Raw genomic sequence first — 22,618 nt, 5'->3', positions numbered from 1 at the left:
CAAAATGTGATCAATAACTAGAATATGATCCATTGTTATGAATTAAACTGTTGAAGCTCAACCTAGGGCTATAATGCTGTAAACTTGTTAATGTCCAATAATATATTATATACAGCGATGTTACTGTGCAATGGTCTATTCTGCATGATGAGGAATTATACTTTCCGTTATTTTACTGATAAGACTTTTGTATATCATCCCTCTATGGCATGACTTTTTATTTTGGGGGATAAAAAAACATGTCACCCCATTTTTGGGGAGCTTGGGGGTCCCTAATAATATATTAGTCATAAAATGTGCCCCCCCCCCCGCCCCCCCCTGCACCCCCCAACCAAATTTTGGTTTGTTGCCTCAGGGCAACAATGTGCCACAAGGGCAATGAAACTCCAAGGTGTGTAGTACATCTGACAAGAAGAATAAGGAAAACAAGCATGCATTTTGAAAAAGTATTATTTTGACATTAACATTTAAACCAACATCCAAATGTGGTGTATGTGTGTGCGTGTGTCTGTGTGTGTAATAATTGTGACCATAGTCATTGTTTTAACTTTACTATATACTGATAATCACAGAAATGGACACAGGAGCATGTTATGAGCGTAACGGACATGATCAGGCAGTTAGGGTTGTTTGAGACACAATTAGGAGGTTAGGGGTCAGTCAGCAGAGTAACACGTGCGTGTGTGTGTGTATGTGTGTGGTGTGTGCGTGTCACATCTGGAAAAGACCCTGACGTTCTGGGTAAGCATTGTAAAATGCATTGTGGGGTGTTCTCTACCAGGATAGGCGTGGAACCTCTACACTTCCTTATTTTCCTGTTCATCCACTGACACACATGCAAACAAACACAGCTCTACACATACACACACACACACACGCTCACACACACACATTACTCTGCTGACTATGACTAAATTTCCCCACTGCGGGACTATTAAAGGATTATCTTATCTTATCTTATCTTATCTTATCTTATGACTATAACCCTAACTGCCTGATTGCTCCCATAATATGTCCCTGTGTCCATTTCTGTAATTGTCAGTATATAAACTAAAAGCAATAACTATGGTTATAATTATCATCTCCACCCTACAGCAGGATATTGCCTGAACATAAATGGTGTAACTTCACAATGTTGCCCTGAGGCAAAAAAACAACACAATTTTAGTATATAAATATAAACAAAATAAGTCTTTAGACAATCAAATATACTTCTTTACATTCATTCATACATTTTATATAATATATTTGAATTTAAACATGTTAAAAAGCCATAGTAAACTTACCAATTGGTGGCACTGTGTCCTGTGCAGCTTTGCTTCACTCCCAACAAAAGGTTACGCCCACTTCAGCCCCTCATTTCACTGGACACAGACATGTCTGGTGATAGTATATACTTTTTTCAAGTTAAAAACAACTAAAAGGGAGGTGTGAGGTCCAAAAAGGTATAGTTTTACTTGCTATCATATATTTTTACACTGTGGTACTACTTCTTTAAAGGTTGTGAGTATACTTCTTGATTAATACCGAGACCAAGAACAAGAATAACAACAAGAAAACAAAATAGAAAACTTAAAAATCCTTCTTATCAACTGGATGTTTTCTAGGTTAAACCCAAAGTCAGTAGCTCGCCTCCGTGTTTAGTATTTAATTAGTGCATAACATTTGACTGTTTCCAACACAAACACTCTAAATGGATCCCTGTTTAGTTCTTGATGCAGATATATGCAGAGTCAGAACTGACTATGGTGGGAAGAACAACACAAAAAAAAAATAAGCACATTCAAGAGACATGGGAAACACTATGTAAAGTAAGCAGGATCACAAGCTTGTTAAAGTATGGTCGACCAAAGTTGGTGTAAGTTATTGTTTTACTGCAAAGCACGCCATATTGGATTACATGAAGCATGAAACAGCCTGACTACTACAGTCCCCTCTCTCTGTGAAGTCTCCTGCACTCTCACAGCAGACTGTTTATACTTTCACTTCCCATCTGACCTGCATACCTTCCATTTTTAAGATCCGCCTGCAAAAGATTGAGGCAATTTTAAAGGTCTGGTGACAACATGACATAACATAACATAACATTATAACATGTGCCCACACACGTAGAAGACAGACAGATACTGGCGATGCCGATACTGACACAACATATCTAGTCATTACTATGCTCCTGCATCATTTCTTCCTGAACTTTTCATGTGACGCATAAGATATGATATACAACGGGAACGCAGAATTCATACTTGACCTAAAATTAAACTGGGAGATTGAGATGAACAGAATGTGCCTTATTATCAGACAAATAAAAACAACAGACTGTATCATCCAGGATAACGTCCAGTTTAAAAGTTGTAAATGAGCAATAATTGACAGCATATAGGCTCGCATTTGAACTAGAACATCGGCTAAATATTTTTAGGAAGCTGCACAGAATCATTGACAAGGCAGACAGTTAGATTTACTTACTAACTTACAACAAGAACTGAATGTTTTTTTGGTCTGTATGGTATACATTCCTAAATATATAAAATGACTATTGTATTCATAGGCCTTCGTTTAAAAATGGATACCATAAAGGACAATAAAGACATTAGTGACCTCAAATATGACCAGTTCTTCAGATATACTTTAAGACATGTAGACCTGTGAGGCACATGCAGAACAATATTATGATGATCTATCCTTTTGTGCCACCTTTAATTATGGTGACAACACAGCATACCCATGAACTTGTGGGGGCTCTTCCTTATCTGTTGCCATGATGAATGGCTCCTTGTTGCCTTGATTAACACCTGTTAGGAAATCGGTTACGTTTGCCACCTCGGATGGTCATATCTGGCTTCAGGTGCTTGTTTGTTTGTTGTAGGTACTCACTGTCCCGGAGAACAAACTTTATAAACTGTATCTGAGGGCAGAGAATCTTCCCATCTACGTGCCAGCTACATTAGCGGTTGACCAATCAGGAGCGAGACGGATGGGCATTTAATGAAAGGGAAACCAGAGTCGAGAGGAGAGGAGAGTAGAGGAGACGTGCTGCTGCTGTTGTCAGTGACCGTCTGTGAAAAGTTTTGTCTCTCGGTTAGGATGTGTCATTAGCGCGCTGGCTACACGTAAATGGCTTAAAAACGATCCCGTCTATTTATAACTCTGGAGACTTTTGTCCTTTGACGGTTGAACGAGCTGGGGTTTAAATCGTCACCAAGTAGCGCTAGAAATGCATTTACTTGGCATTTTGGTGCTAATGTTATGCGACTTATCACTGAGTGTTCCTGTTCCAGTAGGTAAGAGGCTTGTCTCTTTGCATTGTATTGCTTTCCTGTGTCGCTAATAGATCACATTAATACATCATAATTGCCCACAAACCTGAAACACGGATCGTTAACTCAAAACCGGTTAATGTAATGTAACGTTAGGTCAGTTAGCCTTCACACAAGCACGTAACGTTGCCCGTGGCAGCCTAACGTACAGTAGATTGGCTGTTCATACAAGCGAGTTGCGCTTTTCCTCCTCTACTTTTCGCAGGGTAGAAGTTTATTGCACAGCTGACTTGGTTTACAACTGCACTGTCAACACAATAGCCTTGCAATAAATCCTGTCTTCGTGAAATGTAGGGCTCGGTCTTTGTGTTAGTTTCGCTCTGTGGTTATTTATGAGGCAGTAGTGAGTTATGGTGTTGTATTGGACTAAATTAAAATGATGCTCTAACATATCATCCACCTCTATATCCCTATAATATATACAAAAATAACGCAGAGTTAAATCAACCCCAGTCTGACAGTGTTAACAAAAACTTAAATGATAAAAGTAAAAGGTGTACACAATGAAGCTGCGACACAGTGTGCACTACTTCCACTTTCATTACATGAAAACGTTCCCACGGGGGACTTAAAGCCTACTGTAACATTTGGAGTCCACCTTCTTCTACTTTTGTTTTTGTTTTTTGCTGTTAAATGTATGCATGTTGGTTGCCCCTCATTAGATACCATCATAGTGCAGATCCAGCAGCGGGGAGTGGTGGGTGCTCAGCAGGTTGTGGAGCAGGTCCTTCTCAATGGGCTCTCTCTTACTGGCGAAAGCCAGGAAGTTGACAGCATCATCCAAATGATGTCGGCTGATGCACTCCTTCCAACCCTTATCGCTTTCAACCAGACTTCAGTCATGAGTAAGACAATCATCATGAACTAGTAGTGAATATAACGACTGCAGAAATGGACATAATCAAAACCTCACCTCAGTTCCAGTGTTGTGTATGTTAACAGCCTTTATCTTCCTCCCTAGGAAACCACACTGTCCTTCGTTCTCGTGAATGCGTACTGGAGGGGACTCAGCTGCACTGGGCCGACCGTGTGTTCTACGATGGGAAGGTCTATCTGACTCTGGACCACACCGACACGTGGACGGCCCACGTACCAGAAGCGCTGGCTTTCAAAGCGGTGTGGGAACAGGAAGAGCAGCGCACAAAGACGGAGAGGACCCACCTTCAGGAGCGGTGCATCAAGCTGATGAGAGAGCTGAAGCTTTCAGAGGAGCAGTCAGGTTTGGATCCATACTTGCTTTTGAGAGCGCATTTTGTAACCATCATCAGATGTTAAAATGTCTCAAACCTAATGACTGCATGTTACCCCCAATATACGTCCTTTTTGAAATAACCACATTGTTGATACTGCAGTGTTGGGCTGTGGGCCCAAAAGTAGTAGCATTAATAGAAACAAACTGATTTTTGCGAAGGAAAAAAAAAGCCTGAATGCCGCTGGTGGTGGAGGCAGCTGATGCCAAACGACTAAGTCATATGACCCAATGGGCCTCATCGAGCTACATTCTCTTAAATGTATCTTACATTTTCTCTTAACTTGCTGTTTAGAGACAGAGAAGTCGACTCCATTTGCACCAAACGTTCTTAGCCATCCAAACCTGCTAATATTCAGGTGTGCTGAATATTGAATCCCACTTGATCCTAACTTGGTGGCCGATTGTTCATTATTAGCGTAGGTGATGCCCCTTAAACACTGTAACAGGGCAGATGTCGTGCAAATACTCTGGCACATGTTAAAGAAATGGAGAGAGGCCACCAATAATGGCTGTAAGAGGAAGAAGAACTTCAGCAGTAGTGAAATTGAGGTCCTGTTAACAAAGTAAACATGATTTTCCAGAGCGTCAGGACTGACCTTACAGGAAAATCAAGGCCTGGATGGCCAAAGCATCTAAGAGCAGTATGTCAGCTATTCAGCAGCTGAACACCAGAATATCATCCAAGGCTTTTGGGTTGGTCTTAGTTGGGATCATTGGACCAATAGAATTTGTTTAGCCCACAAATTTAATAATAATTATATTTACTCTTAAACATAAAATAACCTAAATTTGATTATATGATATTCATGCATTTTATCTTTTTATGTTCCTCTACTTCAAACCGTATGTTTCCTTGTGTTGGACTGTTTTTTTCTTATATTTCAATCAGTGTTCTCGACCACAATAGAGCAAAAATACGAAAACATTGGTGAATCCCAGAAATATACGGGTACTAACAAAATATGAACAGATCGTGGATACAAACAAAAATAAGAAGAAATTTGTTTCTATATTTCTTCCTGCACGAGGCCCATTTATATGCTACAAGATGAGAGGGTTAAGTGAAAGTGAATGTACCTGTGATTGCGGAAGTCCCCTTCCATTTCCAGAGGCCAGTTTGTTGGCATGCAGTCGGGTTACAATTGCATTTGTTTTTCTAGTTCCAGGGATTTCTTTGCCTCAGTTTCTGATGCCAATCTTGATGCTCGTGGCATTTGCAGGACTTATCACAATCAGCTTCCTCCTCACCAAAAAGCAGGGTGAGTGCATATACCTGAGTTTCACTTTCCATTTGGATAATAATAATAAAACAAGTTTCACAGCCTTTTAAGAAGAGCTACACACTCCAAAGCAGCCTTCATGATGCAGCGAAATGTAGCAGAATGCAGTCTTGAGTGCTGCATATTGTCGGCAAACAGCCCGAGCTATTTCATCTTTACATCTGCTTTTTAATTTAAAACCTTATTCCCTCCATAAATACACTCATATACTCTGCTACATTTTGAAACTTCTCCTGTCACATGATTTTTGGTATGGAGTCTCATGCTCACAGGGACATATAAAGCATAGTCATGTGCTTTGTCTTTCTCACACTCTCTCCCTAGGTTTGAGGCACCCAGGAGGTAAGAAAAACAACAATCCCTATGTTTTCTCTTTAGTCACTGTAGACTTCTCAGTTAACATACAACATATTAAATGAACTCAAAACCACAAACCCTGTGGATGGGCATGTTCGTTTCATTTTTCTTGTATCCATTTTGATTCCGTCTGTGATACCGGTTCAGTATGACTCACTTTTATTATGACTGCAATTGTCAGGTCAGCATGTGACACAGGGATTAAAAGTCGAGTGAGCACGCACAGCTCAATATGTTACTGCATCTTTTTATTCTTAATTGTTTTCCTAATCTGTGCTGTTTGATTTCCCTGCAGGTGTTATCGGCTCGATTATACACTACCCTAAAGACATGACTGAAACGGCTGCAGACATAAAAGGCGGCAGTTACAGCACCTTAGTTCAGAGCTGTTGAACAGGGTCACGTTTGAGCGTTCTACTCCATTTCTCCTGTTGAATGTCCACTTACTGATTTAACACTATGGGCAGTGTTGCTCCATCAATGCAACCAAGCTTTTGCTACAGCACCAACAGCCACCGTTTGTGATGCGTGTGGTCTGGATTCCAGACTGCATTATTTAATGCACTTTAATGCCTGTATCACGTATTGCATATACTTTTAATTTCATTATTTAATACACACCAAGACATGTAAACATGCTCACTGCTTGCAGCAATGTATAAGCTTCTTTTTGCACAACTAATAACTTTAAGGGCAGACGGATAATATTTTCTGGACAAAGCTTTTCAATGAAACAACGTATGTGATAAAATGTTCAATTTCAGGCAGTGTACAGTATCTAATGCACGTTAAGACAGAGAATGTCATAAATAGTTTTACAGTCTGTAGATGAAGCCCTGCTGAACTCAAGTGTTTTGTTGTGCCACTGATAAACCAATCATATTTGTTTGTGATACTGTCTCGATGTTTTAACCTATTATTTGCTCATGTGAAATTTTAATAAAATGTATGATTAAAGATACTTTGATGGTAGGTTAATGCATTTTGTCTCTCTAGACTCTCTGTCAGGTTACCTTAATGCTGATTTAATCCAGAATGAACTATTTCCCATTATTTGTAAAAAAATGAAGGCATGGTTTGGGCATCACCTCTCACACATCTCATTAAAAGTAATATTTAAAATTAAGCCCTTTATACAAACGGTGCAACACTATTTTCTGCCTCATAGAAGACTTAGGAGATGGTGTAGTGGCCGTTTGACCATTCTCCAACTTTCTTTTTTTTGCATCAACTGTCGTAAAAAACACAAAATATGCCTGCACGATACACTATTCAAATATCCAGAAGCTATTAACACAAACTGTTGTATAAGCGTAAGTTATTTCATAATGTGATGACAACATAAACATTGGACCAGATATGGATATGCACAAGTGGCCCTTGTGACTTATAAGAAATGGGAAAAGAGTATATTTACTTTACACCTCATCAATGATCAGAGTTTCAAAAATGACTAACACGTTTGTGTAATGGTTTAATGAGTGTTTAACATTTGGTATTCATTTCAATAATTATAGTTCGAAGTCTCCAGAAAAAACAACTCTAGATACAAGCAACCTTTTTTTTTAACACAGTCAAAAAGAGCTGTATGTAGGCTGCCTCTGATTATCCTCTTACTTTCCTAGCACATGTAGTCCTTCCAGACACCAATACATAAGGACCAGACATGGTTTAATTTTTTAAAGGTTAAATCAGAGGCAGAATGTTTCTTTTGATGTCAAAGTTAGTCTGGGAACAATGTAGTGCTCATTAAGAACGATTCATTTTGTTTTCGCTTTATTTACCAAACCAGATTCAACATGTTGACAGAAGTTTAGTGAGCTCACAGAGAATAAATGCTGTCAATCTAATTTATGTTATTTTCAGCAATTTGTGCTTCCTTGTTGCTGAAAAGTGGTTGTTTATTCACATAGTCAATATGTCATTGTATGTATCTTCATAGAGTCTGTATTATTCTCTATGTATTAGTAAAGTATTCTCTGAGTGTATTGATTCAACTAATAAAACATAACTGTCGTTATATATTTTGGAGTTTTGATGATATTTTGCCATTCAAGCACACCATCCATTATGCATGAAGTAGAATTAACAACTAATAGATCAATAATTTAATCTCATTAATAGGCATACACTTGGCTTCAAACCAAAGAGCAGAGAAACAAATGCTTGATTTGCATTGATAACATCTCTGATTTTAGCATTACTAAGGCAAAAACATAGTTTTAACTATATTGAATTATCCCTAATGCTTGAAATATAAAAATAGATTTTTATTTTGATGGTTGAATATGATGAATATACATGTAGGTTACAGTACTTCTATTAATAGAATATGAAACAGAAGATTGATGTGTTTTGTTTACACTAATAAGGGATGTTCATTATGGCTCTTTTGAAAGATTTATTACAATGCTTACTATAGGCTACAGTATGCACCCCCAACTATGTTATATTGCAGATATGCATTTAAAGATATTCCGGTATAAATTAGTCTTCTACTATAATAGAATAGAATATTAATACGTGATTAGGTCATATTAATAAGACTACGTTTGGCATTCAACTCCATTTGAAAGGTTAACTGGATCTTTTGGATGCTTCTTTTAATCATACTGCGAAATATAAGAATAATCCAGGATAAATTGTAGGTGTCCAGCACCCTTTGTGATTCAAACATTGGCGTAATTTTCCTTCAAATACAGTTCTCAACCTTCAAATAATTAAATAAAAGACATTTGTTATCTGACATTTAAAGTGAAGCAACCGTCACTCAGTCGTTCTTCAGAAAATCTACATTTAAATAGAGTTTCTCTGTTTTTGTTGTTTTCATATCACACAAACGCAATATCATGTTCCTGCCGACAGATGGCGCGATATTTTTGTGGGGAGGAGGCCGTTTCCGGTCAGGACGTTTCCTCCACCAATCACAGACACGCATTGGTAAATGTTACTATAGCAATGCCCGGCGATAACGGCAGCTCCTTGAACGAACCAATAGCAGCAGCGCTTTCTGGGATTTAAACCGTGTGGCGTCATCGTCACGAAATTCAAAATTGAGAAAGAGACGCCAGAGAAAGGCCAGTGTTGCTCCAGAGTATTCCACGTTTTCTCGAAAAGGTGAGATTGGTGTGTTTATTCTGAGGTTGTAAACGTTCCACTGTGGACGTTAAATGAACTTTTAAAGCGCTTAATGTCATTGAAGTTAATGCTAACCTGTGTTCGTTTACTTTTGTTTAGCTAGCGAGACACGTTTAACCGCAGTCGTTATACCTGAAATGCAAAGATGTTTAGCGGATGTTAAACGGCTGCTTATTTTAATATTTCTTCAAATAAAAAGGCGATTTCTGTCTCCTACCAGCCGCTGAAGTAACGTTAGTGCTAAGGTTAACGTTACTTCTGAGATCTTAGCATTGCATGCCTCGCCTATACAGCAAACTGACCTAAAACTAGCCGATTAACTTATCAGATGAGCGCTTTGTTTTTTATTTATTTGCCCTGATGTACTACAGGTAGTGTGAAAACCTGGATAAAATGGCGCAGTTTGGGTTTGAGAACGACATCCACAGTATCTTGAAGCTGGACATGCCCATCACAAACGCTCCCATGGCGAGGTGGCAGAGGAAGGCCAGCTCATCAAACGCATCGGCCCTGAACGGTCTGTCGCCTGGCAAATCTGCCAATGTGTCCGTCAGCTCATCAAAAACGCCGAGCAAAACACCAGGTAATGTGTGCAGCTATAGTCATGCAAAGTAAGACTTAACAAAGCTCTGTATCGTTAGTTCCACCTCTGCGAATGTTAACCCACCTGAGTGTTTCTTTTTTTGAATCGTAGGCAAAAACAAAAAAGTAACACCCTCTAAGATGGGGGGCGACCGCTTCATTCCCACCAGAAACAGCAAACAAATGGATGTGGCAAGTTTCCTGCTCACTAAGGAGAACGAGCCTGTGGACGCAAACAATACCGCAGGAACGTCGGTAAGTTATCATATTTAATCTATTTCTTTCTCATCCTTTACTTGATGAATGCTTTTATTGATCTAGGTTTTATGTTTTTAAAGGAAACCCAGAAAGCCTGGTCCATGTCCCTAAATGGATACAACATTGAAGACGCAAAGATCCTGCACCTTGGAGGGAAACCACTGAATGCTCCAGAAGGTAAGGATGTTTGTGTATCAACGTGTTACTTGACAAGAATAATGCAGGAATACAGAAAGTAAAGCTTTATCTTTTTTTATTTACAGGTTATCAAAACAACTTGAAAGTGCTCTACAGTCAGGGCGCCACTCCTGCCTCTGTCAAAAAGACGAGATACATCTCTTCGACTCCTGACAGAATCTTGGATGCTCCTGAGCTTCGAAATGATTTCTGTAAGTTTGACTGTTGGGGAGGTTTTCCTAAAAACGTTCATGCATGTTTGTATTTAATTCTGTGACGACGACGGCAATGTACACTACCGTTCAAAAGTTTGGGGTCACTTAGAAATGTCCTTATTTCTCAAAGAAAAGCACTGTTTCTTTCAATGAAGATAACATTAAATTAATGAAAAATACACTCTATACATTGTTAATGTGGTTAATGACTATTCTAGATGGAAACGTCTGGTTTTTAATGAAATATCTACATAGGTGTATAGAGGCCCATTTCCAGCAACTATCGCTCCAGTGTTCTAATGGTACATTGTGTTTGCTAATCGCCTTAGAAGACTAATTGATGATTAGAAAACCCTTAAACAGTTATGCTGGTGAGAGAAGCTATAAAACTGGCCTTCCTTTTGAGCTAGTTGAGTATCTGGAGCATCACATTTGTGGGTTCGATTATACTCTCAACATGGCCAGAAAAAGAGAACTTTCATGTGAAACTCGCCAGTCTATTCTTGTTCTTAGAAATGAAGCTATTCCATGCGAGAAATTGCGAAGAAACTGAAAATTGACACGAAATTGTCTTTTGAACGGTAGTGTATGCATAACCTTTTCACATTTTAGATTCACCGCGATCCACTGAGGGTGGACATTGATCACTACATTAGTCTTTATACTAATATAAAGATTTTGTACATGAATATTTGATCTTTATGCAAAAAGGACACTCCTGTACAGATGGCAAGCATTCATTTGGCCCCCCATCTTTCCCCCCCCCAGATTTAAATCTGCTTGACTGGAGCAGTCGAAATGTTCTCGCTGTTGCGCTTCATAACAGTGTTTACCTGTTGGATGCCGCCCAAGGAGATGTCACTCTTCTCATGAAGTTGGAGCACGAGGAGGACTACATCTCCTCACTGTCCTGGACCAAAGAGGGAACCTACCTAGCTATCGGCACCAGCGACTGCAAAATTCAGGTCAGTGTTTGCTGACATACCACCTTAGTTTACAAGGGGTACATCTCAAGTCTCTTGTCATTTCATCATCATTTCCATTCAGTCACGTGAGGCTGATCATTCAGAAATGGAACACAGTATAAATACTAATGCAGTTTGTTAAAGAGGTAACAGGCTACAGAGAGAAAAACACCTCTTTACTGGCAGGGATAACTGTTTTTATTAGTTGCTATTAAGTACAATGATCATGTGAACAGACACAAACTCTGTCAAAAGTCTCTCCAGCTGTTAAAGCCGACTGACGGCTAATCCAGCTGTGATCAGCGGCCGCAGTCATCAGAAACGGACGTCGCTTCAGAGGAAAGCACGTCTCATTTCGCTTCAAACATATTTCCTTGCGTCTCTCCATGCATCCCTGGTGGAAGGGACTAAGACGCAAGTGAGGGAAACGGGGCTGCAATAAGAGACTTGGGACGTACCCAAGGACACATGGCAATCAAAGAACTGCTTCCTATCAAGTTTTTTTTTTTTTTTTTTTTTTTTTTTTTTGTATTCTTAGTTGTGGGATGTTTACAACCAGAAGCGTCTACGCAGCATGGCCAGCCATACGTCTAGAGTTGTTAGCCTGAGCTGGAATGACCATGTTCTCTCCAGGTACAGTAATTTCTTCTTTTCTGATAGAACAGACCAAAACCTGCATTCCCATTGGTGTGAGTGTTTTTTTAGACTCAAATATGTTTCTCCCCCTCCTTAGCGGTTCGAGATCAGGACACATTCACCATCACGATGTGAGGGTGGCAGACCACCACATCGTCACGCTCACTGGTCATTCACAGGAGGTGTGTGGGCTGAAGTGGTCCCCTGATGGGCGATACCTAGCCAGTGGAGGCAATGACAACATGGTGCATGTATGGCCCCGTGTGCAGGAGGGCACCGCCAACCAGTCAGTCCGCTCCTGGAGTGAACATCAAGGAGCTGTTAAGGCGAGTGGCTTCATACTTGCGCCAGCAGACGGACTTTGTTTGAGCAATTTGCCAAACCATGCAAGACAAAGATTTTTTCCTGATTGTTTAACACGTTTTTAAACTGTCAGGATAAAGCCTTTAATACGGTTTGTCATTAATTTTTCTACCATAGACTGTGTAAAGCTTGAAACTTACCTTTTTGGATGTGCTTACCACTCTAGGCTTTGGCCTGGTGTCCTTGGCAGCCAAACATCCTCGCGTCTGGAGGTGGCACCAGTGACCGTCACATCCGCATCTGGAATGTAAACAGTGGCTCCTGCGTCAGTTCACTTGACACTCAGTCCCAGGTACCTCCACACTGATGGACCCTTGGTTTCAAAGGGTTATTCAAAGTACTGACATTTTTGAGAATTAGCACCATGGGTCTTTTCTCAAAGCACACACTTTCTTTTCAGATCTCGTCCCTGGTGTTTGCACCCAACTACAAGGAGTTGGTCTCTGCCCATGGATATGCCCACAACAATGTAGTTATCTGGAAGTACCCCGCTCTCAGCAGGGTTGCAGAGCTCAATGGTAAGTTGTTTTTCTGGACTGGATCGGCTCTGTACTTGTTCACGCTTAACTTTTAAAAGAAGCATCCAGTGAACTGGAAGCTGCTGCACTTGATGCGTTCTGCTGGTCTAACCCTTTTCAATGTGTTCTTCTAGGCCACGAGGACCGAGTTCTCAGTTTGCTTCTGAGCCCCGACTGCTCTACTGTCGCGACCGTTGCCGGGGACGAGACTATCCGTCTGTGGAAGAGCTTCGAGATGGATCCTGTTAAGAAGGCCAAAGAGAGGCTGGTCAAATCAAAGAGCGGGGTCATTCATCAGTCAATCAGATAATTTCCCTTGTCTTAATTTTTGAAGGTTTTTTTTTTGGTCTCTGCTTATGTGCGAATGTTTTATTTAATCTACAATAAAGATATCAACTCAGTGTTTTACTGAACCAATAGCTTTTTTTTTTGGTCTAAATTGTTTTATACAGGTCTGCTAATGTAGTAAAGTACAAGTGTTAAGTGTTGGGTTTTTTAAGCAATGTATTTATGGCCTTCACTTAGCTTTTATGTTATCCGAATGCATTGTATACAGTGGACTGGGTTATAAATAAATAGTTTGATTACCTGATGTGCTTCTGTCAGTTAATTGGCATGTGTTATATACTACCTTGTTGCAAACTGTAGGGCATCTTTAAGAACATTAATTCAGAGTACGTGATGGCCATTTTACATAAATCTCTACCACCTGCCAAACTAACAAAAGAATAAAGAAATCGTTTTTATCCTCCAATCTAATAGGGCTGTTATTGGTTTTAGGTTAACCTTATTGGCTGTCTGGGTCAACGTCATGTGTGACTTAAACCCTTATTGCTGTTTCTGCAATTTAAAACTGGTTTTGTCTGAATCTGGTGGCAGTGTTTTCTTTAGATATCACCTAAAATGTAACTCGCTGTCTGAGATTTTACTTGAACCTGCAGATGTATTCTGATTAGGTGCTCCTCAATTCTGAACATAATCAAAAAGTTAATTTATCACAAGTCTAGTGCCGTCAGGGAGGAGTTTGCCGGTAGTGTTTGAGTCACACTTGTATTGTCAGTGTTTGGACCGGTTTAATAAATGAGCCAGGCTGTTTTAGTTACTCTGGCTCATTTTCATTTGGTTTCATAAAGCAAATTCAACATCGTTCAAGCTCTGTTATTGTGGTAACTTATGCTGGGAAGCTAACCTGGTCCAGGGCAGACTAAACCTGAGTTGTTTCTTAATCAGAGTCAAATAACGTTTTTAGAAAATCAACTAAACTGTCAAATACCCAAAACATGTGTCAGTCTAGATTCTGCCAGTTCCACTTGCATCTTTCTCTAGTTGTGGGATTTTAGTGCTTACATGGCATTAAGGCATATTTACTATTCTGATCAATATTTCTAAGTTTCCACCTGCTGCTCATTCTTTTCTTCCCACTAAGGTTGTTGCTGTTTAAAAGTGCCTCACCCACTAAAAGTTTACATTTTTTAAACCATTCAGGTGACTTTCTTCGCCAATTGAAGAATATTCCATTTCTTTGCCGTGAGAAGCTCTTATGTTGTGTTCACATCATTTTTTAGTGTATAGCTTTTTTTATATGATGATTTTAATGTAAAGTGTCTGAGTATTCTGAAAAGCGCTATAAATAAAATGTATTATCTTTTGGGTCATAAACATCTGCACTGTGAGGAGCCATCCAATCAGTTTTGTAGTATCAGGCTGAATCTGAACAGGTAGTTTAGTCCTAAACACCTCAGAACTCATCCTGCTGCTTCTATCAGCTGTGACATCATCGATGAACACCAGTGACCCAGTTCCATTAGCAGCCATACCGGCCCATGTCATAGCACTGCCTCCACCATGTTAGACAGATGTTGTGGTTTGTTTCAGATCATGAGCCGTTCCTTTCTTTCTCCACACTTTTCTCTCCCCATCATTCTGGTACAAGTTCATCTTGGTTTCATCTGTCCAAAGAATCTTTTTCTGAAACTGGTCAGTCTTTTTCAGATATTTTCTGTTCAAGTCTAAACGGGCCTTCCTGTTCTTCAGTGTTACCAGTGGTTTGCACTTTTTTGTAAACCGTCTATTTAGATTCATGAAGGCGTCTCTTGATTGTATACTTTAACAATGACATGCCTACCTCCTCCAGTGTTCTTGACTTCAGTGGATGTTATGAAGAGGTTTTTCTTCACCAAGGAAAGAATTCTGCGATCATCCACTTTAGATGGCTCCCGTGGTCTTCTGGGCCTTTTGGTGTTGGTGTGCTTGCCAGTGAATTCCTTCTTTTTAAGAATGTACAAAATTGTTGATTTGGTCAATCCTAATGTTTCTGCTATCTGACTGATAGGTTTGTGACGTTTTTTACCTAATAATGGCCTCGTTCACTTGCATTGACACCTTTTTGGTCCGCATGCTGAGAGTTCCATGGACCAGCAAATGCTAATTTAACATTTTGAAGCCTATTTGCATCATTTTTCATGACATAGTGACAGAACAGGCCACACCTGGCCATGAAACCGTTTGTCAGACAATTATCCAATTACTTTTGAGCCTCTGAAAATGTGGGGGGCTGTCTAAAAATGGTCATAATTCCATAATGGTTGATGTAATATTTTAGTTTTATCCATTGAATTAAAGCTGAAAGTCTACACCTCAAGCACGTATTGACTGCTTCCTTTCAAATCCATTGGAGTTGTGTAAAGAGGCAAAATAAAAAAAATGGTGTCACAGTCCAAATACTTATGGCCCTCACTGTATATATATATATACACACACACAGTATATACACACACGCATCCTTGAGGTTAATTATCCATGGATTCTAGTAATTGTTGTCTTTGTGCCCAAGATTTAATTTGGTTGCATCAAAATATTTGATATTGGTTTAATTAAAGAATAAAAAAAAATTTTAATATGACTATTCACCTCTTTGGTGAAACATTTGAAAAACAGATACAAAATTACAAAACATTTAGAGATTTTATTTCTGCGTAAGTCAGAAACAGGTTAATCTACTGAACGTTAAGGGTTGATTGTAATATATATATAAACAGCTCCTGGATACACATCCACTCCTATGTCATTGTGGCAAATATCAGATACAAATTTTTTAAAAGCAGTCCTTCAAAACTAGATCACCCTTCAACAGTCATCAGTGCACATGTGTAATGAACAGCAGTAAAAACACTGGTAGGTCAATCAATATATACATTTTGCAGTGATATTCAGAAACGGCACACTTTTGCTTAAATTCTAATTCAAAAGAAAGTACTTTCTATTAACTTTACGCACAGTAAGCTGAGAATAGACCATACAGTGTTGCAGAACCCATAATGGTTTAATATAAAAAGGGATATGTCACTACCTAATTTAGCAAAATAATCAATACTGTAATATACAGTATAACATTTCTTTTCCACAATTATTAAAGTTAAGGTGTGGTATGTTTCTTACAAAGTGCACATCATCAACTACTTTCCAAATGACATAGACCTTTATCTAAAAAAAAATGTTTTATTTCAAAAGATAAATAAAAACAGAACAAAACTTAATATATGACATTTACAATGACAGCTTTGTTTGGACAAAAAGTCTGTAGAAGTTGCTTATATGTGCTGGTCTTCAGTGGAAACTGTGCAACAATGGTCATGCCAGCCAAACGGTAGTGTGGATCAGGCTTGTGTGGGCCAAGCCTGAGTTGAGGAATACTATGTGTGACAAAATGAGCACCAATTTCCATACAGTGTTCATCACAGTTAATAGTTTTCACAACGACTAACAAACATTGTGGCAAGCGGAGTTCACCACCAAAACACATATCCCAACAAGTGTGCATAAGAAAAGTAGATTTATAAAGAAATTATGCAGTTTAGAAGTGACATATCGAAATCTGTGCCGTTTCATTAAGCTACTCGATACGAATGGCATTTCCAAGGTAGCTCTATAGAGCCTCCAGAGTCACCAAGTCAGATTTCCTTTACTTTGCCCAGGAAGATTTTGCCGTTGGTATGGTGGTGCGCATTCCCATTCTCCAGGTGTTTCCCATTGGCCACCACAGAGACAGCTTCCCCGGTCGAGCCGTTCTGCTTGGGCTTGGCCTCCAAGACGGGAAGCCGCTTTCCCTTTATGTAGGCCTGGATCCAAAAGTTGGAGAAGAGGAGGAAGAAGAAGACGCCGTACATCCAAATCAGGTGGATCCACATGGGAACCTGGTAGTCACAACTTTCCATGAAGTAGTATTGGCTGATGTGAATGGAGACCAGAACAAACTGTATCTGTGAAACAGCAGGGAAAAGACAGATTGTTGTTTCCAATCTCATTCTGACCTAGATCCATTGGAAAATCATATATCCCAGTCATGTCATAATAAATATACATGTTTAAAAAAAAGAAAAAGACCTACAAGCTGAATGGCGGTCATGTACTTCTTCCACCACAGGTATTTCTGGAAGCGAGGTCCAGCAGCAGAGAGTAGGTAATAGAAGTACATTATGACGTGGACGGCTGCATTCACCATGGCATGGAGGGTGCCCATTCCTCCAGCTTAAAAGGGGGGAAAAAAAATTGTGCATGCCATTAGACATGTGTATGCAAATGTACAGTCATTACCCCAGTTTATTGTTTGGGCCTTGTACTGGATGCAAAGTACTTTCAATCTGTAATTTGAGGAGATGTTCAGCCATGTGTTTTGTGTCGTTTTTGCATTGATGTTCTGCTGAGTAAACCTCACCAGGAGTCAGGGTGACACCAAACCACCACGTAAAGGGCATGAAGGAGTGATGGAACACGTGGAGAAATGTGATCTGGCCTTGCTTCTTCCTCAGCACAAAGAACATCTCAAGTAAAAGTAGAACAAGCTCAAGTTAGCATGCACATAATACATGTCGCAAAAAAAAGGTCAGACAATTAAAGTGGGAAAAAAAAAAAAAAAAATGTATGGAGAGAGAAATAAATGTCCTTACTGTGTCAAGGAGTTCGACAAATTTTGAAATATAGAACAACCAGGACACTCGAACCATCTGCGGGAGCGAAAAGAAGAAAAGTGCTGTAATGTCAGTCCTAACCTCAAAGTCGGCCTACGTCGTCTTTCTAGGACACTGCAGTGAGTGCTCCTCTGCTCCCAGGAAAATGTCTGACAATTTACTGGCTTACCCGTAAAGTCTCTGGGCTGGTTCCCAAGTCAACAAGGTCACACCTCCACGTGTAAGTGGTGGCCCATCCAGACATCAGGAACTGTAGATGTCAAACACACATCAGCAGCTGTTACAAGCACTCTGGCACGTGAAGAAATTGGGATTTTAGTCAGCGAATAGCCTCATTTGTCAATGATTTTCTTTACCTCGTACACCACGAAGGCATTCAGTAAAACCATGCTGAGGTTGTAGACTATCATGATTGCGTTGAGACGGAATGGTTTACGGTTTGCCATCAGGCGAGGTCCAAGGTACTTTGAGATGATGACATAGGCTAATAGGATGGCGGTCATCTTTACGGGGCCCTGCATCAGTGGGTAGTCCCTGACTCGGACATCTTAGGACAATGAAAGCAAACATTTCTTATTATATCGGCACAAAAAAGATGTCTGGGTCAACAGTAAATGCACTTTATACACAGTTTGTGGCAGATTCACGGGATAGGTTAAAGAAAGACAAGAAAAAAGGCCCTTTTCAAACTTTATACACAGCATGTTATCATTATGCCTTTAGATCACAAGGTATTCACTCATATTTTCACAAAGCAGAGGTGTAAACCTGTATCAGAGACAAAGACACTTACCAATTCTCGATTCCACAAATGTTTGGAATTTTAAAATGTTTGATACAGCTTCTCGCAACATGGTGACTCCTTTTTCCTTTTACCTATTAAACCACTGGGGAAAAAAAAAATGACAAAAAAGGAGATGAGAGGTCGGTTGGGCAAGTGAGCGACAAAGCAACCTGTCCATCTGCAGGCTGAACAAACAGGAGATAGCTGCACAGGCTCATCACACACCTGAGTGCCCTCATGTACAACCTTAAAAAAAAACTAAAATCTGTAGCAGGAGCTCCTCTCACTGCCTGATCCAAAGTGAAGCATGGGAGCAACAAATCCTCACCGTTTTAGCACTAAATGTACTTCCTTTAAAAAGTGAAAAGCTTCATTTTATTTAGTGAATGAAAAAGAAGAAGTTGTACTTAAAAGAAATAAATCTATGAATATTTCCAGGATTGTGAAACATCCGATGTCTGTTGTCAGTCTAGAAACAATGACATACTCCATTGCTGACTAACAGAGCAAGTCAAACAGGTGAGGCAAAGAACTTGGCCCTTACAAGCGTAGCCAACCTCAGCCACCAAGATATGAGCTGATCAGAGATTTCCAGGGTGTTTTCCTACACTGCAGAGCATACTTTACTAAAAAGAAGTCACGTTTTGATGTCCTAATCCTGATAAACATTATTCAGCTGTAAAGCAGAGGGTTTTGTCTGGCAAAAGACACCGTGGTGAGTTAAAATAGACACTTCCTTACATAAAAAAAAAAAACACACACACTCAATGAACTTTACAGGAGCAGCACGGTTACAAATCTCAGATCACTTAAACTGCTAAAATACTTGCTGATGTGTAAGTAACAAGTGACTCACCGGCAGAACACAAGTCCTCAGCACTCACTCCTGTGTGAGAGGAAAGCAGCTGCACAGCCCGCGCAGGCAGCACTCAATCCAGAGAAACAGATCAATCAGTGAGAGGTGAACCACATACATGCAGAGCTTGTCCGTGGGTGGCGGCCTCAAGTCTTCCTCAAATGTTTCTGATTTCTTTTTTTTTCACAAGCAATCCCAAAAGAGCTGAACGTTTCACAGGTAAGAGATGTGGAAAGGAAGCAAGAGAGAGAGAGAGAGAGAGAGAGATAAGTAAAAGTTGAGAGGCCAGCTATGATAACTATGGGACCGGGATCATTCAAGTCAATTTAAACCCCGGGGCACTACTACAGACCTTGCTGGTTTCAGGACCACACCCTGTTTCTATGCTTAGCTCCACCTTCCTATCCCCACAAAGCCTGTTTGTGATTGGACTGTCGCATCAATAGTGGGGAAGGAAGGGGATGGGGTCATGGAGTGACAGACGTATGTTTAAGAAACCAAGACCCAGGGTGGAATGGCCCCGTTTTTGGGCAATGAAAACCAGTTAATAAATACATGAGAATGAAGATAAAACTAACTTTACCGGTTAGCAATTTTATTATGTCTGAAAAGTTTAAATGCACCTTTGGTCCAGTCAAAAAAGGATCGATCATGCCACTTCTCAAATGTCCATCTAACAGGATTTGGGCTAAAGGTGAAATCAGCTGTCATACATTCATGAATATAACGTCACTTTTTGAGTTGCCTATCCCTTCCCAGGTTGCGGCTCAGAGGCTGGGTTCTCGTCCAACCCTTGCTGCCTATGACGAGCTCTCCTGTGCCTCTGGTTTTACCTGTTTTCACGATCAACGGGGATGATGGGCGTGAGGCCCAGATAGAGGTTATGAAATGCATCTCAGACTGAACAGTTGGCTGGTTGGGAAAGAGGAAGGAAGGTGGGGGAATCATCACAGTCTGTGTACCTGGTGTTTGTCAGGTTAGCATATGGGGGCACCTCAATGAAGAGCTGGCATGAAAACCTATTTAACATATGGTTAATGCACAAAATCTTAAATACAAACAAGTGCTGATGTGGTTTTTAACATGTTGAGTTGAATATTTAGATTTAAAACAAATGAACGTGCTGGACGGTTTTGTCATAAAGGGAATTCCGGGGAAATAGAAAACGACAATGATTGCATGTGGTGCTTGTATGGCATGCAGTTTAGACTTTTGTATACTGACAATGCATCACTCTTGGTGGTGGAGAAGGACTAGAACTTGAGCAGTGGCTGTACTAACTGGTCACTCAAGTGTGTGGCTCTCAGTCTCACTATAGTCTCATGCATGGAAGAGATAGAAAGTGCGTTAACATATTCAACAGTGTGTGTGTCTGTGTGTGTGTGTGTGTGTGTGTGTGTGTGTGTGTGTGTGTGTGTGTGTGTGTGTGGGGGGGGGGGGGGGGGGGGGGGGGGGGTGCAGGTGTACTGAAGAATTTCCAAACATACCTGCTGCATACCAGCAGCCAAAAATATGTACTGTCGAAGAAACAAAGAATGATTGAAATGTGTCAATGCTCAGCGTGCTGACATGCTTTTCATCCAGACTGAATGTGAGACTTGGTGTCATTGTCTCTAACCGGGCGGTCAGCTGTTTTTTTGTAGCTGCCATATTAGTACAAACTACAACACACCCTCTGTTCTTCTTGGTCTTGTGACCGTTTCACATTGAATTAAGTCAATGTTTAGCCCAATAGACTTTATCACATAGAAATAAAGAAACAACAAAACAACCTAACATTGGCCCACAGTTCTCTGCCCAACAGCATAACCAGAGAATAGACAGGCTTCTTCAGACATACCGGTTCGTCCTCCATTAGCAAATTGTTGAAAAAATTGAACATTCACTGTGGTAGTTTATCAAATAGCAGCAAAGATTGCCAAACAAATTCCCTTCTCAGTGACGCAGACATTCTTGGAATAGGTAGATAGATTCCATGTGGGGATGCCTCGATGTGACGAGCATTGTGTTTCATCATAGAGGAGTACGGTTTTCAACCAAGCTGCCTTTCATTAACGGCACTGTTAACAACCTAGCTGAACAAAAACGTGTACAACAATTATTAAAACTCATACTCACTCCTTATATTGTATTCAGCCTGTCATACAACCCAGGAACGCGGTCAGTTGGGTTCATATTTGAAAGTTCAGGTTTCTCATTCCAACAAATGAATGTGAATACTGACTCAAAGGGGGCGAGGTTTTCTTTAATAGCCACACTTTTCTTTCAACAGGATCATTACAGTAGAAACTCACCCATCAACATGCTAATTACTGACACACCAACGTCTCAGGACACGAATGCTTTGAGTTTTAATAGTTTGTTCTTTAACTTTGAAACCACTTGAAACAAATATACACATGACAGATTATTGATGTGTTTTTAGGCAGGAACTGAAATAATGACAGTATTTATGCAGAACATCTCTAGTCCAGACGAGCTTGTGGAGATGGAGACACTGCTGCTGACCAAAAGATCACAAAGAAGTAAATGTTTCTCTGTTTTTCATGATCTGTGTGAATCCTATCATTGTAATATTGAGAACAAGGATCAGACTATGACAACGAGTAAAACGATTAATCATCAATACAATACTTGCAAATGTTATTGTGTTGTATTCATATATTGATATGTAGCTGAATCTGTCCAAGGGGACAAACTAGTCCTGAAGAAATGAACAGATCAGCTCACAGAACATTGCTGAAAACAACAATGTTGACCTCAACAGTAAGGTGAGCAACAGCGACACCCAGCGGCCAACACTATATATGCATGTATGTATATATATATATATATATATAAACATTTATAAAATGTATAATATAACTAGGTGTAGGTTCTTGTACGTTAACACCATTAATATCAAGAGTAAAATAATATCCTCCAATTAACAACCATTATACCTGTGATC

At 40.0% G+C, this 22,618-nt stretch overlaps 3 protein-coding genes across 4 annotated transcripts; 2 read left to right on the top strand and 1 right to left on the bottom strand.

Moving 5' to 3' along the window:
• The first annotated feature begins 3,030 nt into the window (after positions 1-3,030).
• On the top strand, positions 3,031-7,176 carry LOC306705741 (uncharacterized protein). Its single transcript, XM_079172573.1, has 6 exons — positions 3,031-3,284; positions 3,983-4,165; positions 4,282-4,539; positions 5,733-5,831; positions 6,177-6,194; positions 6,505-7,176. The coding sequence occupies exons 1-6, from the start codon at positions 3,218-3,220 to the stop codon at positions 6,600-6,602; spliced, it is 723 nt and encodes a 240-aa protein (XP_079028699.1). The 5' UTR covers positions 3,031-3,217; the 3' UTR covers positions 6,603-7,176.
• Positions 7,177-9,266: 2,090 nt separating this feature from the next.
• Positions 9,267-13,650, top strand: cdc20 (cell division cycle 20 homolog). Its single transcript, XM_079173851.1, has 11 exons — positions 9,267-9,326; positions 9,719-9,930; positions 10,042-10,184; positions 10,268-10,364; positions 10,451-10,576; positions 11,348-11,544; positions 12,083-12,177; positions 12,278-12,506; positions 12,710-12,835; positions 12,944-13,061; positions 13,196-13,650. The coding sequence occupies exons 2-11, from the start codon at positions 9,741-9,743 to the stop codon at positions 13,369-13,371; spliced, it is 1,497 nt and encodes a 498-aa protein (XP_079029977.1). The 5' UTR covers positions 9,267-9,326; positions 9,719-9,740; the 3' UTR covers positions 13,372-13,650.
• A 2,361-nt stretch (positions 13,651-16,011) lies between these two features.
• On the bottom strand, positions 16,012-21,796 carry elovl1a (ELOVL fatty acid elongase 1a). 2 transcript variants are annotated; one of them, XM_079172870.1, is made up of 9 exons: positions 21,787-21,796; positions 19,669-19,872; positions 18,822-18,915; positions 18,385-18,575; positions 18,198-18,278; positions 18,008-18,064; positions 17,776-17,881; positions 17,449-17,588; positions 16,012-17,320 (listed from the first exon to the last, which is right to left on the bottom strand). In XM_079172870.1, exons 3-9 carry the CDS (start codon positions 18,880-18,882, stop codon positions 17,012-17,014), a joined length of 945 nt encoding a protein of 314 aa, XP_079028996.1. In that variant the 5' UTR covers positions 18,883-18,915; positions 19,669-19,872; positions 21,787-21,796; the 3' UTR covers positions 16,012-17,011. The 2 variants fall into 2 exon arrangements, with proteins under 2 accessions (XP_079028996.1, XP_079028995.1); XM_079172869.1 differs by lacking the exon at positions 21,787-21,796 and having other exon boundaries at positions 19,669-19,980.
• Positions 21,797-22,618: the final 822 nt, after the last annotated feature.

Source organism: Pholis gunnellus (assembly GCF_910591455.1).
Source record: "Pholis gunnellus genome assembly, chromosome: 14".
NCBI lineage: Eukaryota > Metazoa > Chordata > Actinopteri > Perciformes > Pholidae > Pholis > Pholis gunnellus.
This window is presented reverse-complemented; position numbering and strand designations above follow the sequence as displayed.